Source organism: Phyllostomus hastatus, unplaced genomic scaffold (assembly GCF_019186645.2).
Source record: "Phyllostomus hastatus isolate PE091 unplaced genomic scaffold, TTU_PhHast_1.1 phas_scaffold_21, whole genome shotgun sequence".
In the NCBI taxonomy this organism is placed as follows: Eukaryota; Metazoa; Chordata; class Mammalia; order Chiroptera; family Phyllostomidae; genus Phyllostomus; species Phyllostomus hastatus.
The window spans coordinates 45,190,848-45,207,875 of record NW_025334017.1 but is presented as its reverse complement, the minus strand read 5'-3'; the positions used below and the strand labels follow the sequence as shown (position 1 = coordinate 45,207,875).

The 17,028-nt window shown below is 62.2% G+C and overlaps 1 protein-coding gene across 2 annotated transcripts in view; it reads left to right on the top strand.

Moving 5' to 3' along the window:
• Positions 1 to 17,028, top strand: part of ZFAT (zinc finger and AT-hook domain containing) — a 111,639-nt gene that overhangs the window by 51,538 nt on the left and 43,073 nt on the right. For both annotated transcript variants that reach the window (XM_045861516.1, XM_045861515.1), the window contains 3 exons: positions 9,665 to 9,752; positions 11,086 to 11,235; positions 12,867 to 13,040. In XM_045861516.1, coding sequence (XP_045717472.1) covers positions 9,665 to 9,752; positions 11,086 to 11,235; positions 12,867 to 13,040 — 412 coding nt within the window. The remainder of the gene's footprint in view (positions 1 to 9,664; positions 9,753 to 11,085; positions 11,236 to 12,866; positions 13,041 to 17,028) is intronic.

The window sequence follows — 17,028 nt, the reverse complement described above, 5'->3', positions numbered from 1 at the left end:
TCCCCTCGGTGCCGGTGTGGACGGCTGTGCTGGCTGTGGCGTGTCGCCTGGTTCTACTCAGTACGTGTTCCGTTCCCTCCAGGGTGGCTGTCAGGTTGCTCCTGCCTCCCGGCTTCTCTTGGGGCAGGGGAGGTGGCAGAAGTCATTACCGTGACCCTGCCAGGGGCTCATGTGAGGTCAAGAGGCAGGGAGCGGACTCCAGAGCAGCGAGGGTCCTCAGGGGTCCCAGCCCCGCGGGGGAGCTGGAGCCAGGCCGCCCCCCACCACTCCACCCTGGAGATGGGTCACAGGGCCGCGCCCCAGTTTGCCCGTCCTCAGAGCAGTGCCGGCGTGGAGTGGGCATCATACACAAGTGACGGTGGTCACTGTCAGTGCTTAGTCCACTCACCGTTTTGGAACTTGCGGCTCTGGATTGAGAGTTTGAAACGCGGCCCTCGGACCAGTGGGGGTGAGGGAGCTGGAAAAGAGGCTGAGGGCCTGGGCCTGCCTCTTTCCTCCACCCGCATTTCCCTTGCCCGCTGCGTGGGACAGAGGACCTCGGGGTCCTCCCTTGCCTGCTGCGTGGGACACAGGGACTCGGGGTCCTCCCTTGCCCGCTGCGTGGGACAGAGGGCCTCGGGGTCCTCCCTTGCCCGCTGCGTGGGACACAGGGACTCGGGGTCCTCCCTTGCCCGCTGCGTGGGACAGAGGGACTCGGGGTCCTCCCTTGCCCGCTGCGTGGGACAGAGGGACTCGGGGTCCTCCCTTGCCCGCTGCGTGGGACACAGGGCCTCGGGGTCCTCCCTTGCCCGCTGCGTGGGACACAGGGACTCGGGGTCCAGCGCAGCCGTGCTCTGGCCCATGGGCGAGGTGCTCAGCTTGCCGGCCGCATCCCTGGGGCTCCTCCTGGTCCACAGGGGTGTGTTGGGGACACGCCCTGTGATCTTCAGCCCCAACTCCATATGCTCTCATTTTCTTCGGTGAACTTCCAGCTTCCCGTGGTCAGGAACCTTGCTTCAGCAAGGCCCTCTCTTCAGTCTCAGCCTTGAGAAGGAGCCGGCGGGGGTGCGGTGTGCTGGGGGACGGGCCCTCGTGTGACCTTGCTTAGTTCTCACGCCACCTCCGGGAGGTGGGGACGACTTCCACCGCCGGGCAGGCGAGGACCCCCTGTTGCAGAGTCCAGTGGTAAGCTGCCCTCAGTCATGCTGCTGGGAAGGGACAGAGGCGCCGCTCAGGCCCCCGTGTTTCTCCGTGAGCCACGCCCCTGTGGCCGCGCCCCACCGTGGTCACGGCTTCCCAGCATGCCGTTCTGGGCAGGTCTCCGGGCCACTGGCGCTCCGTTTGAAGGAAGGTGGTGGCAGCAGACTTTGTCCCCGGAGAGCGGGGACTGAGGGGCGCTTCTGTGCTGTGCTTCATGCCGCAGCGATGGACCGTCTGGGAGTGACCGCCAGGGCGAAGCGGGAGTGAGGGGACAAGGGAGGGCGCCTCCCCTGACCTCACAGAACAGGGGGGCGTCCTGGCTCTCGTCAGCACCCCCGTTGTCTCGGAGTGGATCAGGTTTGTCGCCAGCCTTGCCCTCGCTGAGGCGGGCGGTTCCTCCCTCTGAGGCAGACACTCCTGCAGGTGAGCATGCGCTGCGGCCCCCACAGCTGTGCGCGCCAGGCCTTGGGGTGTCCCCCGTGGGCGGGAGCTAGCCCTGCCCTCGAGGTGCCCCGGGCTGTGCGGGGGTGGGGGGCGGCGCACGGGTGGACAGGATGGCCTCGAGGGGGGTGAGCAAGGCCGACGCAGACCGACCCGGAGCGGGCCAGGCCGGGGTAGAGGGGGGCTGCCTGGAGGAGGTGTTCCGAGTTTGCTGAGTAGTAGGACTTGGCCTGAGGAGCGGCGGGGACGCCCCCGGCAGAGCAGGCGGCAGGCGCCACGGGGAAGCCTTCCGCTCCCGCGTGAGGGCACGGGAGGGCCGAGCGTGTTCCCGAGGCCGGTGGCCCGCCTTGCCGCTGTGGTGAGGCAGCATCGCTCGTGAAAATGGGCTCCGGTGTTACAGGTTTGGACAGCATCTGTCCTTCGAGCCTATACGTTGTTCCGTGGTGCAGCCGAAGGCACCAGGATGCACCAACCTGGTGGGAGTTCTCTTGTTGGGGAGAGCTTGTCACCGCTCTCCCTCCCCTCCCCGCGCCCCAGGCAGCCGCTCGCCCGCCCGCTTCCGTCTCCGTGGATTCGCCTGCTCTGGACCCTTCACACGGAATGGTGGGGCGAATGCCGTGCCCGCCTTTCCTGGGCGGCGGTGGGGCTCCCCGCTGGTGGCACCAATGAGCTTCGTGCTGAAAAGGCGCAGTGCAGACGCCCTTGTCCAGCTGAGACTCTGCCTAGGGGCCGGTCTGGCCCGGCCCGGGGTACGGTGCTGTCCCGGCCTGGGAGAGCCCTCGCATCGGCCGGGGGCTTGGTCCCCTCGCGTGTGACCTGGGGGGTGAGGCCGGGGGTGTCGGGAGGCTGGCTGGGCCCTCCCATTTGGTCCAGGACTTACTGTTTTTAGCACAGATCCCCATGCAGTGTGACAGTGAGGGAACTTAAGGTTAACCCCCACTCCCACCCCCACCCCAAGCGGCCCTATGCCCAGGTCTGTTCTCATTGGGAGAGGGCTCCGGGACAATTTGGCTCGGTTCCCGTGTGACTCTCCAAAACCGTCCCAGCGAAGGGCCCACTAGTGATCGGAAGGCGTGCGCACGCTCAGGGCGGTGTCTTCCCGGCACCCCCCACGCCCATCAGTAACTAGAAGGGGTGACTGACCATAGAGGACGTATCAGAATCAAGGAAACGTGGGGGTCCAGTCAAGGGCATGAGTCCCCCACGTTCCCGGAGCAAACCCACTTTTTACAGCACCGGGGGAGCCTTGCGAAGGGGGTTCCCGAGAGAACACGGGGTTTGTTCGGTGGGAGGGGCCCTGTGACCCAGGGCGAGTCCTTCAGCCTCCTTGAGCCTCACCTTTCTCGGGCGGGGGGACAGGGCGCTCTGTCCTGTCCTTGGGGCTGCGAGCGTCAGACTAGGCAGCATGCACGGTGCCCCGGGCCAGTGCACTTCTCCCCTGGGCCATGATCCCCAAAGACTGGTGACGCGGTGTAGGGGCCACAGCGGCTTTGTCTGAGAAAGGGAGCGGATAGAGTGAAATAGAAATCCCCAGTGTCTGTCGTTCACCCCGCCAAAGGTAAGTGTTCTCTTTCTGAGACCTCCGTTTCCGTGTTTCCGTACGGGCACGTGTCGGTGTGTGTACCTGGATGTGCGGGGTGGCCGTGTGAAGGGGGCGATGGCCTGCGAGTCCCATTAAACACGAGTGTAAGTCCCTGTCCCAGGCAGTGTAATCCACGACGCCCCGAATCAGAACCCCAAGGGGGTGACTGTTACGCGCGCCCTCCCCGGGCGCACGCCCCTGTCATCACACGTGGGGGGGGGCCTGGGAGTCGGTTAATGAAGTGAGTCTCTCCTGACACAGACTTTTGAACTATCAGGAAGCGCAGCGTGTGGTGGATGTGCGGAGCGTGTCAGCGCGTCCCCCTCGTCTCCGGCTCGTGCTCCTGCCCCGCACGCCTCGCAGGTAACCGGCACGGGGCACGGTCACGGCTGCGCGCCCGAGCCGGGAGTGGGCACGCGTGTGGTGTTGCGTTCCGAGTCTAGCACCTGTAAGCGGCGTGGCCTCGCCGCCTCACCTGTCCGGCCCCTGGGCTGTGCAGTGGCGGCAGCAGGCCCCACCGCCAGGGGCGCGGTGGGCGTTCAGTGAGATGGCCTTCGTAGGGTTCACGGCGCGGGTGCTCGTCCTCAGGAGCAGGGACGGCGGGAGGGGAGGGGGGTGGTGGTGGTGGTGGTGGTGCTGTGTCCGTCTGGGTGGTGGTTTTTCACCGGTTTAAGGTCGACGCCGGCCCTTGGTTTCGAGAAGCGCGTAGTCTGTTTTTGGCTAAAGAAGGCACACGTAGTTTAAAAAATCCTACCTGTACTTGCTGCAAGTGAGCTGAAGTCACATGTTGCCAGCAACGCACAGAGCAAGTGAGGGTGGGAGCTGCCTCCCGTACCATTCTGGAAATAAGTGGGTTGGTCTTGTTTTTTTTAAGGGGAGGAAAATGTTACCGAACCTAAACGATCGGATATAGGCGTTTCCTTTCCTGGAGCTACAAGCGCATGGTCTTTTCTTACTTGGTCATAGGCCACCTTGTTTCTGTGTTGTCCTGCTGGGCGTGTGTCCACAGCACAGAGACCTCGGGCCACCAGAGCATCCTGCACACAGAACAGCTTCCTATCGGTGGCCCCAGGTCTAGCTCCAAACGAAGGGGCACAGCCTGGCAAAACCATTGCTCTCGGTGGAAGGAGAATCCTTGAGCCAAAACCCCGATGGCGCCCTTTTCTGGCTGTTTTCTAACTGTGCACATTAGCCACAGTGCCAGCGTCGCCTCTCGTGTCCTCTCCACAGGTGGGCGTGTCCCGCAGTGACAGTGGCCTCTGTGTGTTGGCACTTCCCTTTCTGCCCCAGCCTGTGAGCCCTCGAGGGCGGGCTCAGCATCTCACCCCCTTGCCCGCAGCACCGAGCCCGGCACTTGACGGGGCCCTGGGAGGCCTGGGGGTGAAGGGTCGGCCCAGGGCGGGCAGCAGTGCCCTGACTGTGACTTCGATTCCCGAGAACTTGCTCCGAGCGGAGCCTCCTTGTGTGTTTAAGTTGGTGTCAGGCCCTTTATAGGTGGACTTTTTTACGCAACAGTTCATGGCGGTGCAGAGGCGGAGACCGAGGCTGGGCTTGCCCAGAGCAGAGCGCGGGCTCTGAGCATGGGCCCTGGGCTGCACGCGTCCCGAGGCCGCGGCCTGCCGCCGACACCTCCCTTCTTGCAGAGTCTTGTGTTGCTGTGAAGGTCTCTCCCTCGGAACAAACAAACTCCCGGGCTGGGCGCTCCTCCCGTCACTGCCGCACGGAGCTCTCCCTCTTTGCCGCTGCCGGGAATGCTTTTAACCGCCGCTCTTTTTAAGTCTGCTTTGTCAGTTTGGGTTTTCATCTCCGGTGCGGAACTGAGGTTTTGAAAAGGAATAAATGACTCCTAAGAGTGCACCCTTCTCCCAGCACCCGTCCCCACAGCCTGTGTCCTTCCGACAATCTTCAAAGCCATCAAGAAACGCGGGGCCCTGATAAGCTCTAAGATAAATTGCTTTCGGACTGTCAGAGATTAAAAGGAAAAAAATCAAATAGCAAGGACTCAGGGGCGATCGCTGTAAACTCCTTCAAAGCCCTCTTCCTGAAGGCTCCATCAACTCCGGTGACGGGGCGGGGGGGCCTCCTCCAGGACGTGTGCTGCCCCCGCCAACGTGTCTTTCAGAATGTCACTGTGAACACAAGTTCCTGTGCGTGGATCTGGGAGTGCCGCGGTCCTGTGGAAGGGTCAAGGGCAGAGGAGGACAGTGACGGGTGCACCGAGATGCCTCCTGCCCATGATGTAGTCTGGGCGGGAGTCTGTGGCTTGGGCTGGACCGAAAGCTCAAGACGGCCTCCCGGAGCTGCCTGGACCCCTGGGCGTCGGAGCTTGGCAGGTAGCACTCGGAACCCAGATGTTTGCTGGGAAGGGCGTCCACCCACACTGCCTGGCTGTCCAGAGGGACTTGCGTGTCTGAGTATGCAGCACCCTTTTCTGAGCACGCTCTGGGAACACCAGCCCCAGGAGACGGTCTGCACCAGCAGCGGACCCACAGAGGGATCGGACCCACAGAGGGATGGAGGCGCACTCGTTCCGACCCGCCCTCGGAGGGCCCCAGTGCGCACAGCCCGCGAGAGGTCTGTCATCTCGGGCCGAGCACAGCCCCACCTCCATCTCGAACAATTCAGTGCTCAACCAGGTGGTTCACGGGAAAAAAGTCTTGGCTGTCGAACAAACTTCGGTTCTTGCCCTGACAGCCCTTCCACGCTGATACTGCATTTCTAATGGGGAGAGGCGACTCGCTTTTCGAACGAACGGATTCTCGAGCCGCCCTCCAGGATGGAGTCGGAGGGCCGAGCTGCCCCGTCCCTGGAACACCACTGCAGCAGCGCTCCCCCAGCTGTACGGAGCCCTCACGCTGTCCTGAGCACCGGTTTCTCTTGATAGATGTCAGCTTCAGAGCGTTTTGGGGGCACTGCAAAACTAAGCAGAAAGTACAGAGGGGTGCCGTGTTCCCCCTCCCCCCACACGCCCTGCACACCGGGGTGAGCCCCCTTGGTCGTGCTGCAGAGGTCTCGTCCATCGCTGGGTTGGATGTGCTGGCGCTTTGGTGAGGGTTTTCGCGTCTGTGTTCATGAGGGACACTGGCCTGTACTTGCCTTGTAATGTCTTTGTCTGTCCTTGGTGTCAGGTGGCGCTGGCCTCCCAGAGCGAGTTAGGGAGCCCTCCCTCTGCTTCTGTTTTCTGCAGGGGATTGTAGAGAGCTAGTGTAACTTCTTACTTAATTGTTTGGTAGAATTCCCTGGTGAGCCCATCTGGGCCTGGTGCTTTTTGTTTTGGGAGATTATTAACTATTGATACAATTTCTTTAATAGATACAAGCCTATTCACATTGTCTTTTTCTTTCTGTGTGTTTTGGCCATTGGTATCTTCTAAGGAATCGCTTATTGCTATTTCCTTATTGTTAAAACAATGGTCTATTGCTTTAAGGAATTGCTATATTTCATGTTGGTTGTCAAACCTGTGGACAGAGTTTTTCATGGTGCCCCCTTATGGTCCTTTCAGCGGCCACGTGGCCTCCAGTGGTCCCCTCGTTCGTTTCTGATGTCACTAATTTGTGGCGTCTCTCTTTTTTCTTAGCTGGGCCAAAGGCTCAATTATGTTATTGATCTTCGTAAAAAACCAGCATTTGGTTCCATTGATTTGTTTTCATTATTAATTTTCTATTTCATTGGTTTCTGCTGTAATTTTTATTTCTCCTGCTTGGTTTGATTTTGATGTGCTCTTTTCCCCCTGCTTTCTTAAGGTGGAAGCTCAGGTGATCAATTTGAGGTTTTGCCTCGTTTCTGACATCCGCGTCAGTGCTGTCCATTTCCCCTGAGCACAGCTTTCACTGCTTCCCACAGACTTTGACAAGTTCTTATTTTTGTTTAGTTGAAATGAGTTAACATTTTTTCTTCGGATCGCTTCTTTGACTCATGATATTTAAAGGTGTGTGTTTACCTGCATGTGTCTGGGGGCATTCCGCCTGTCTTTCTTCACTGATTCCTCGTTCACTCCGGGCGTCCGTGCACACACGCCGTGGGTTCCCGTCTTGCCCGCGGGCTGCTTTGCTAGTTTTCCCTGGGGATAGACTGTGCGAGGAGGACGGGAAAGTTCTGGCGCATCTCAAAGTGGTGCCCCTCTCCCTCCCCTGCTGGAAGCTAAGACAGCTTTTCTCCGATAGTCACTGTGGGAGCAGACTGAGCCCGTGTGGATAAAACTCACCAGAGCTGGGCGTCCTCACATCGCTGGGTCCCCCAGATGTGTCCTGCAGTTGTCCTGCGTCTCAGGGAGGTTCTGCATGTGGGTTTTTGCTCCAGGAAGCTGGTTCTCTGCTCGCTCCTGTTTGGGGGCGGTGACTTGCCCCTTGACCCCCCGCGGGCCTCAGAAGAGTTGTGGCTTTCTCAGCGTGTTCAGATTTGTTGTCCTTTCCTGCCGGCTGGGCCTGGAACCAGAAATCCACGTTGTGTGGTTTCAGTCTCCTCGGCCCTCCCAGCAGTCCAATGAGGGAGGCAGTTTTCATTGACGTTTTGAAGAAACTCAGGCGCCGATACGTGTCCCATCACGTGCCCCCAGCTGCCCCAGCTGATACGCGGTGAAGACAGGGTTTAAACGCAGGGTTCTGAGCCCCGAGACTCACCCGGCGGGCAAGCGCTCCGGATGCAGAGGCCTGGTCTGGACGCCCAGCTCTGCTCTCCTGGGGGTGTGGCCTCGGGCAGGCTCCCAAACACCTGTGAGGGTGGGGCACCTGCAGCGGTGCCCAGCGCTGTGCACGCGGTCAGCTGCTAAGGCGTGGTTGTTCTAGTTGTCATCACTGCTTCGGGGTGTGGGTGGGCTGCACTTGGGGGTCTGTGCGGACGGGAGCCCCTCCCCAACTCACGGAGAGCACTCGGAGCCAGGCCCAGCTTCCCGCGGGTGCGCCGTAGTGGCGGGCACCAGGCGTCCTGTCAACCCCAGGGGCGGGGCCTGTGTTACAGGCTCCCGAGCGCACACGGCCCAGCCCAGCACACTCCCCACGGCCCCTGTGGGTCTGGCGTCGGTTCTGAGTTCATCTGGCCACGCAGGGTCCTCACCCCCAGGTCTCGGCACGCCGTCGCGCGTGGGCGGGCGAAGCGTGTTCAGGCTGCTCAGGCGTCCGAGGCTTGCTGTGTGTGGGCCTGCCGCTGTCTCGCGGCCCGCCCAGCGTGCACCGAGGCCGCCTCCCCTGGGCGTCTGCCCTGCTGGGGACGCTAGGGGTGAGAGCAGGGGTGGAACCTGACGCCCGGACGAACTGCCCCTCTCCGTCCACCTTCTGCAGCACCTGCCCGCGGTGCAGGTAGCGCCAGCTGCCGCTGCTCCGTTTCCTTGCTCAGCTCGAGCCCTGTCCTCACCTCTCAGGGGCTGTGTCGCAGCTCCGCACGCCTGAGTGGCTGGAGCGGCAGCGGCGTACGCCCCGCGGTGGGCTCTGGAGGCGAGGAGCGTGCGACCAAGGTGTCAGCCTGCCACTGCCCCCAGGCGGCAGGGCTGTCCCCGCTGGCAGTCTTCTGGGCGCCTGGGCTTGCGGACGCGTCCCCCGTGCCCTCACCTTCACAGGGCGTCCTCCTGGGGTGCACATCTGTGTCCAAGTGCCCCTTTTTAGACACCAGGCGTATTGGGTCACAGCCCGCCCGGTGGCCTCGTCGACCCCATTACACCTGCCCTGACCCTGCTCCCGAGTAAGGGCTGAGGCGTGGGGGCTAGGACTCCCACGTGTGCATGTGGGGGACCCAGGTTAACCCTGGCGCCCGCCCGCAGGGACGACCGCCCCGTGGAAGAGCCCCTGCGTGAGCTCGGGCGAGAAGGCGGGCGAGTGGGGCCACAGCCCGGGGGCGCACAGAGGTGTCTCCCCAGCTGGGGCCGCCGCCCCGCAGTCAGCCTGCCTGCTCAGCGAGGGTGGCCACTGCGCTGGGTGAGCTCTGCGCCTGCAGCCGCGGTGGGACACGGCCTCGGTGGCCGGAGGAGCCCGGGGGCACCCGTACTCCGGACGCCCGGGCTCCGGCTCTGGCTCTTGCTCACAGCCCTTGGCCTCAGTGTTTTACTTACCCTGTCACCCGAGCACGACAGTGCCTGTCCTCGGAGAGGCGCAGTCAAGGACACGCGGCCCCACGCCTGCCCTGCCTGAGCGCCGGGGACACAGTGCATGGGGTCTCGGAGCAGAGTTGTCTGTGTGTGGACTCGAGGCCCAGCCCGGCCTCCCCTGGCTGGTCACCTCCTCAGGACTGCCGTCCCCGCCAGCCTGTCCATCTCGCTGACATGGAGGTGACGTCGGTCCCCTGCCACTGTTGAGCTTGCCGGGCTGTGTGGGGCCAGGTGCCGGCTGCATGTCTCGTCCTCGGAAAGGCGCACTGTGCATCCGGCTGCTGTGGTGGCGGTGGTGGCGGCGGTGGTGACGGCGGTGGTGGTGGTGTCTCCACGGAGCCTGGGGGGAACAGACAGCCAATTGATTATGCTCTCTTTCTGTTAAGGACAAAAGGAGTTATTCTTGTCCTGTGTGTGAAAAGTCTTTTTCAGAAGATCGATTGATAAAGTCACATATCAAGACGAACCATCCTGGTAAGGTTCTGCGGCCCGGACCGGGGGTCAATGTCAGGGTGCTCACACTCACTTTAAGACAGCGTTGCCTGCCGGCTGCTCCTGATGGACGTGGGGGGTGGGGGTGAAGACAGTGATGCCAGGGAAACAGCCGTCCTCGTTTAGAGCTGGGGGTGTATGCAGTCACGTGCCTCATCTACCCCCCCCCCTACCCCCCACGTAAATGTGGAGTGCCCCTACGCAGCCACGTCCAGTGCACGTCTGGCCTGGAGCCCACCCCAGGCGCCCGGGCCGCCCCTTCCGTCCACAAGTTTGTGCTGCCCACCCTGGTGGTGTAGGGGGGCGCGGGCCTCCTCCCTGGCCCAGGAGCATCCACGAGGTGGAGTGGCCGCCACCCCCGGTCAGTCCCACACCACTGAGCTGCGTGAGGGCGAGGCCCCGCTGCCTGGGCATCCCTGTCTCGTCACTGCGGCTCTCACGGCCCGGGACTCGTCTCCCCCACTCTGCCCGGTGGGCTCCCGTTGACGTGCTGTGCTCTCTCTCAGAGCCCCGCTCTCGGGGAGGCGCTGGTGGCCCCGGTCCGGGGGTGCCTCCGACTCCCCACCGCAGTCGCCTGCCCCTTGCGTTCCGGTGGTGTGCGCTGTCCCGCAGCCCAGGGGCGTCCTGGGGGCGGGGGTCCCGCGTGCCCACAGCCGAGCCCCGCAGCGGCCTCCGTGCTGCTGGACTTGCCCCGGGTCAGCCCCCGCGCTGCTGTCTCCCGGGGTGTTGGGAAGGGTGTCCCGGACGTCATGTGCTTCCCCATAACCGGAACTCCAGAGTGCACCTGTAGTTCCGGTTGTCGGCGTAGCCCTGTGCCTGCCACCATTCAGGCCGAGGGTCCCCAGGACCCCTTCTTCCCCCTCCCGCCAGCCCGTTTAAAATGTCCCCCGTTGACACGGGGTTTGTTTTCACCGTTGGCCTGTGTGGGTCAAGATCCAGGCGCTGTGCTTTCGGTCGTGTGTCACTTCGGCGTCCTGTGCCCTCACAGGACACCCCCGGCCCCTGCTCCCCCCCCATGACTTAGATTTGTGGGAGAAATGAGGCCCTTCTCCGGCAGATGGTCTCGAGTTCTGCATCCAGCCGTCTGTCACCCCGTGTTCCTGCACGCCCCCACGTCACGTGAACACGTGTTTGCGTTTGAGGCCCGATTGGGTTCTGGGTTAACTCGGGGCAGAACTCCTCTCTCGGGACCCCGCGAGGCGCATGCTGGTTTGCCGCCTTGGCTGCCGGGACGGGCCGGGGTTTCAGGAGAGGCCCCTTCGCACGCCACGCGCCCCGAGGCCCTCTGACGCCCCGCCTGCGTCGTCCCTTCCAGAGGTCTCCATGAGCACCATCTCCGAGGTGCTCGGGAGGAGGGTGCAGCTGAAAGGGCTCATCGGAAAGAGAGCCATGAAGTGCCCGTACTGTGACTTCTATTTCATGAAGAACGGCTCCGACCTCCAGCGGCACATCTGGGCTCACGAAGGTGAGTGCCCGCCTCTCTGGGGGCGGGGGGGCACCCTTTGCGTTTGGTGCCCGCACACTCCCCGGGGAGCGAGTTCCCGGGAAGCGGGCCCACCAGTCTGCCGTGGCCAGTGATGTACGTGTGACTGACCTAGTTGCAGTTGCAGGGATGAGAGGCCTGCAGTTCATCATGGCTCTCGTTGCTGTGTCAGTAAATCTCCGTGACTCCTGCACCAAGAAGCGAGGCCCAGCCGTCTCAGTTACAGCAGTACCTCCCGTGCCCACCAGGGTGCGCTGTGCCCAGCAGGTGCTGAGCTAGTGTTGGTTGGTGTTCTGAGTGGATGAAGGCCAGGGGGACCTCAGAACTCAGAGCCGGGAGGAGATGTGTACGGATGAGGTAGTAGAAGGAGGAGTGCAGTCTGTGCTTTTAGGGTGCTCGCCCGTGAAGGGAAGTGTGGGGAGCACTCTGGGACTTGGGGGAGTTGGAGGTCAGGGCACTGTTGCAGGCAGCCGGCCGCCAACTTTGTTTTCTCCCCCTGGGTCAGGACACAGCTCCTTGGGGCTGAGGCCCCGAGCCGTGGGGCCCGGGGGAGCCCACCCGGACATCTGTGTGGGCCCCTTCCTATGTGTTAGGGACCTGGAGCACTGCAGGGGGAGCGGGGAGGCTCCGGGAGGGGATGGAGGACTCGGTCCTTCCCACCAACGGGGCAACAGTGGCCCGGTTTTAGGCCACAGGGAGGCCCTGCGGAAGGGAGGGACTGACAGCAGAGCCAGAATCGAGGGGTCGGCAGTGAGGGAGGAGCTGGGGTCGGGGCGCGGCGGGGACATGCCTTCCCGCTGAGCGCAGGTGAGTGCCTCGGCTGTGCTCCTGGGCGCCCGCCACCGTGCGGCCCAGCCCTGTTTCCTCCCCCAAGAGGTCATGAGTGCAAAGGTCAGGGGTGAGCAGGCCGGGCTCCCTGCGGTTTGTTACACCCCTGTGCTCAAGTGCGGGCACAGCCTTCCCCCATGTCACACCAGGTTCTAGTGGCCCTTTTGCTGGTCTGCATGCAGGCGGGGCCGGGCCCTCAGCCTCAAATCAGGCCCCAGTCTTCACTGCAAAACAGGTGCTGTGGGTGTTTGAGGAGTGACGGGGGCCGCGGGGGCCAGAGCGCCCACAGTCCCAGGCATCACCCATCCCGCACTAGGGTGGGGAGCTCTGCCAGTCTCAGGAAGTGACGAGTGCTTTCACGTCTGGCCCTGGGCACCCAACCCCACTGATGTTTGCAGAGGCCCATGGCTGCTTCAATTCTGTTCAGTTTAACTCGGCTCAGCTGGATTGAACGAACATCCGCTGGATAAACCGCTTGGGGCCTGTGCCCTGGCGGGGTTCCCAGGCGGCGGGGAGAGGCAGGTGGAGACAGCTCACCACGGTGCGCCGTGAGAAGGCCGCTGGCGGGGGAGTTGCAGCCTTGGGCATGTGGGTGGGGAAGCGAGGACTGTCTCTGAGAAGGTCCGCGAAGGCTGCAGAGGGGAGGCCGCGGCAGACCCCGGGGGAGGGGCCTCCCCGTCCGGACACGAGGAGGGGAAGTGTGCGGGGCGCGTGGGGAGCAGGCGGGCGCGGACACACACACACGAATACGTAAACGTGCGCGTGTGTCCTCTCTCCTCCGGCAGGGGTGAAGCCCTTCAAGTGCTCCCTGTGTGAGTACGCGACTCGCAGCAAGAGCAACCTGAAGGCTCACATGAACCGTCACAGCACCGAGAAGACCCACCTCTGCGACATGTGTGGCAAGAAGTTCAAATCCAAAGGGACGCTGAAAAGCCACAAGCTCCTCCACACTGCTGACGGTGAGCGAGTGAAAGTGAGGCTTGAGGCCCCGCCCCCAGGGGCAGCGGGAGCTGCGGGGGGCGCCCTGGAGGCAGGCGAGGGCGCGCGTCGTGTGGCGTTTCCACCTGAGACCAGCAGCCACGAGACCTCGCCCGCCTGCTCTCAGCCCTGCGCTGGGTCAGTGCCGGGGCCGCGCCGAGGACCTCCAGGGCTGGGTCATCACCCTGTGTCTGTGTGCTCACGCAAGTGTGCCATGGGGGTGGGGGGATGGCTCAGGGAGTGAGGAGTCCGCAGGAGACCTCGACCTCCGGTTCTGCAAGTTGCAGTTCCCTTCAAGCTGCCGCCCCTGCCTGAGCCTGAGCATCCTGAGTGCCCACGGTCACCCCTGGCCCGACGTGCCCAGTGGGTGCCCCTGTCATCCAAGCTACGTTAGGGTTTCCATGTTCAGTCCAAAGAGGGACCAAGTCCAAAACATATGCAGTGTCGGGGCACATTTGACCTCAAGAAAGTGTGAAATGGATTTCTAACTCCATTCATTCGTTAAGAACCAGTGGTTGCATTCTGACTAAGTGCTGGCCGTGGAGGTAGGTTCTGGGGGGACAGGGTCAGTAAGGAACAGTCCTGCCTTTAAGGGGCTGACAGTCCCGTGGGAGGAAGAGGGGCACACGGCCTTGAGGAAGGCAGGTGCCGTGATGGTGGGCGTGTGCGTGCTCCGGGGAGGTGGGTGTGAGCCGTGGTGGGCGGGAGTCACAGTGGCAGGAGGGGGTCACAGTGGCGGGAACGGCATCCTCAGAGAGCCCGGGCAGAAGGAGTCTTGCCTGCCTGCCACGGCCTGGTAGGATGGCCTTGGTCGGATGGCTGTTTCTCTGAGCCTCAGTTTCCTCATCAGGGAAATGGGGCTCGCTGGGGGCTGTTCCCCTGCTTGCTGGGCTTCCTCTTGCCCCCCAGCCGCCCCGTTCTGGGCCCTCCTTGGCTCTGATCCCTGTAGCCCGGGAGGCCCCAGGGCTCGGTCCCTGGACCCTTCTTCCCATGCCCATGCCCACGTCCCAGGCGATCTCTCAGCCTTCGATCACTTACGTGGAAGACTTCCGGACTCCTGTTTAGCGCTGTCCCCCGCTGCACGCTCCAGCCCCTGCACCTCCGCCTCGGAGTCTGCACCTGCGGGTCTGGAAGGCACCTTGGTGCAGCGCTGAGCTCCTTGTCCCCCAAGTCCGTGTCTCCTGCGGTCCGGGTGCCCAGGTTCTGCAAAGAGAGAGTAAATTTTTTAGGTGTTGAGGGTCATCTGAGGTTTCTGCTACATATTTTTGTTTTCTGTTTTGTTTTGTGTAGCAGACCTTGGGAGAGCATGCCTTCCTCCCAGCCGTGCAAAAGCGGGCAGCGGGCTGGGTGGGGCCCCTGCCGTAGTTGCCAGTGCTACTGTCCCCGGGCCAGTCACCGCTCCCTTGCTGCTGCCCCAGTCACAAACCTGGGGTCCTGCTGGACTGTCTGTGAGCAGACCTGGTGTCCTCCCTTCGGCATGACCCAGGACCCCACTTCTCTGCACCCTCGCAGCATGGCTTTTGTGCAAGCCACTGGCCTCCTAGCAGTGCCCCTGCGTCTGCCCTTGTCCCCTGCCATCTGTTCTGCCACAGCGGCCAGTCCCCCTATTGAAATAAACATCAGAGTAACAGCCCATGTCCTCGCTGAGACCCGCCCGCCCCCTTCACCCGCTCTGCACGTCCAACTCATCTGCCCCACGCCCCTGACCCCCCTCCAGACGGGCTGGTTGGTCTCCTTCCTGCTCCTCAGACCTGCCAGGTCCAGCCCACGCCAGGCTGCTAGCCTCTGCCCGGCACACTCTCCCCCTCTGATCCTCCGTGGACACTTGGTTCATGGCTTCGGGTCTGTGCTGGATGGTCCCTCCCCAGGGTGGCCTCCCCTCGCCGCCGTGTGCTGCAGGGTCTCACACCCCCCCAGGCAGCCGTGCCGCCTGCGCCTGTTGTTTCTCGCTTGGCTTGTCTCTCCCTCAGGAACTACCTGGTGTCCTGCTTCGTCACTTTGCACCCCTGGGCCCTCCACCCATCACTTCCTACTTTTTCTGCCTTTCCCGCCACTTCTCTGTAGACTGTTCTCTGACGGCCATTTCTCGTACGTCCTTATTTGCGGTTTTCTGTGTCTCCTACTGGACCGTGAGCCCCGCATGCAGGGGATTTTGACTTTAACTGTATTTGTTTTGTATCCCCGGCACCTAAAACAGTGCCTGATTTGTGGAAGGTTTTGGTGATGGAAGTTTTGTTGATTGAAAGTGGGGGAGACCACGTGTGGGGTACCCTGCCTAAAGTGGTTGGGATGGAGTGGCACTGAAAAATGGCCAGTTATTTTCCCCATCTCGTCCCCCAGTTGTATTACATCAAATGCTTGTGAATCAGGTGCTTTAAACTGTGGCAGAGGCATTCACTATAAATGGGTCTTCTTGGGCATCTTTTAATGAAGTAGAAAGGAATTGAGTAGGCACCCTGTCCTTTGCCTGCTTGTGAATTTAATTTTCCACATTTATTGTCGTCTTGAAAGCAATCCGTCCCTGCGTGTTCACTCCCGTTCCCCACAGGAGCTCATTACTGTGCCTTCTAAGAGGCAGGTCATTCCGGGCGGAGACTTCAGTTACACAGGCTTGCCAGGCGGCGTGGACGGAGAGAGCCAGCGAGCTGTACGGGGCCCGGTGAGGCCCCTCGTGTGTGCACCGACAGTGCGCAAGACCATGCTGCCAACCCCGGGCTGAAACACATGTGCCCTTCTTGACGTCGGAGAGGGGCTGGCCGTGGCTGGGGTCTGGGGGCTGACCGTTGACTGTGCTCACCTGCGGCAGGTGGGGAAGACTAAATGGCCCAGTGCTTTTATGTTATGTAACCCAGCCAGATTCCCTAATCACGAAATGAAAAGCTCTTTGAAGTTCCGTGCTAATTCCTCTGGGTTCCCCCTCCCTGCAATCCGACCTGGCCTCTGTACTGGAGTGAAGGAGCATTCTGGTAAAATTTGCAGAGAGGAGTGACCCGAGCTCCGGGCATCTCGTGCCTTGCGCCAGTGGGTGGAGGGTTCCGCGTGGAAACAAGGCCTGAGTGCAGAAAGCGCCTTTTTCCCTCGCTCTTTCGTTTGCAGCAAGAGGTCTCGTGGCTGCACCTTCTAGGGGAGAGCAAGTGGAGTTTTCCCTCCCTCTTTCCTCTGAAAAGCAGAAGCCCTCTAGGATAAAGTAGCCCCAACAGCCCATGGGCCCTAAAAACATGCACTGTAAAAGCAGGGAGTCGGTAGCAAGTGGTCCCTGAGCTGCCAGCTGGTTGATGTGCCCGTGGTCATGTACTGGGCCTCAGGGACTGGTGTCTGCAGCATCCTTGGCCCGCTGTCACTCTCCCTAGTCCGGGGCAGCGACAGGCCGGGGCAGCATGCACAGGGCAGCCTGTGGCATGTCTGTGTGGACAGGATCCGGGCGGTGGGCAGGAGTGGGGCTGACTCCAGGGCCCGGGGTGCCTCTGTGTGTGTGCACCCTGCGTGGGTCCGCCCGACGCTCTTGTTCTCGGATTTCGTGAGCGACGAGGTGCATTGGAGTAACGGAGCCCACCCTGCAAAGTGAACCGTGCAGCTTACGGAGCAGATTCAACGCGGCCGAAGCTCGGTTCCCTGAACCACCCCGGGCGGCGGGGTCTTGGCTGCCCGTGCCGGCATGGCGGCCGTCCTGCAGTCTGACTCTGGGCCACCTTTCGTTTCTTCCCCCAGCTCATCCCAACCCGGCCCTCCTGGCGTCAGGGCTGACGTACTAATCACAGGGAATCAGCACACTCTCAAAGTCTGCAGCGGTTTTAGGTTCAGCCTTGTGAGCACAGGGGCTTTTTAAGCTACGTTTTTATAGCCGTGGCTGTTTCTGTTCTGATTTGCTGTTGCAGAAATCACGCAGATGCTGGAACCGTGGGGCCAAGTCCTCCGCAGAGCACCTGCCTGCTGCAGAGTGCGCGGTGCTCCCCGCAGGGCCCTCTCCTC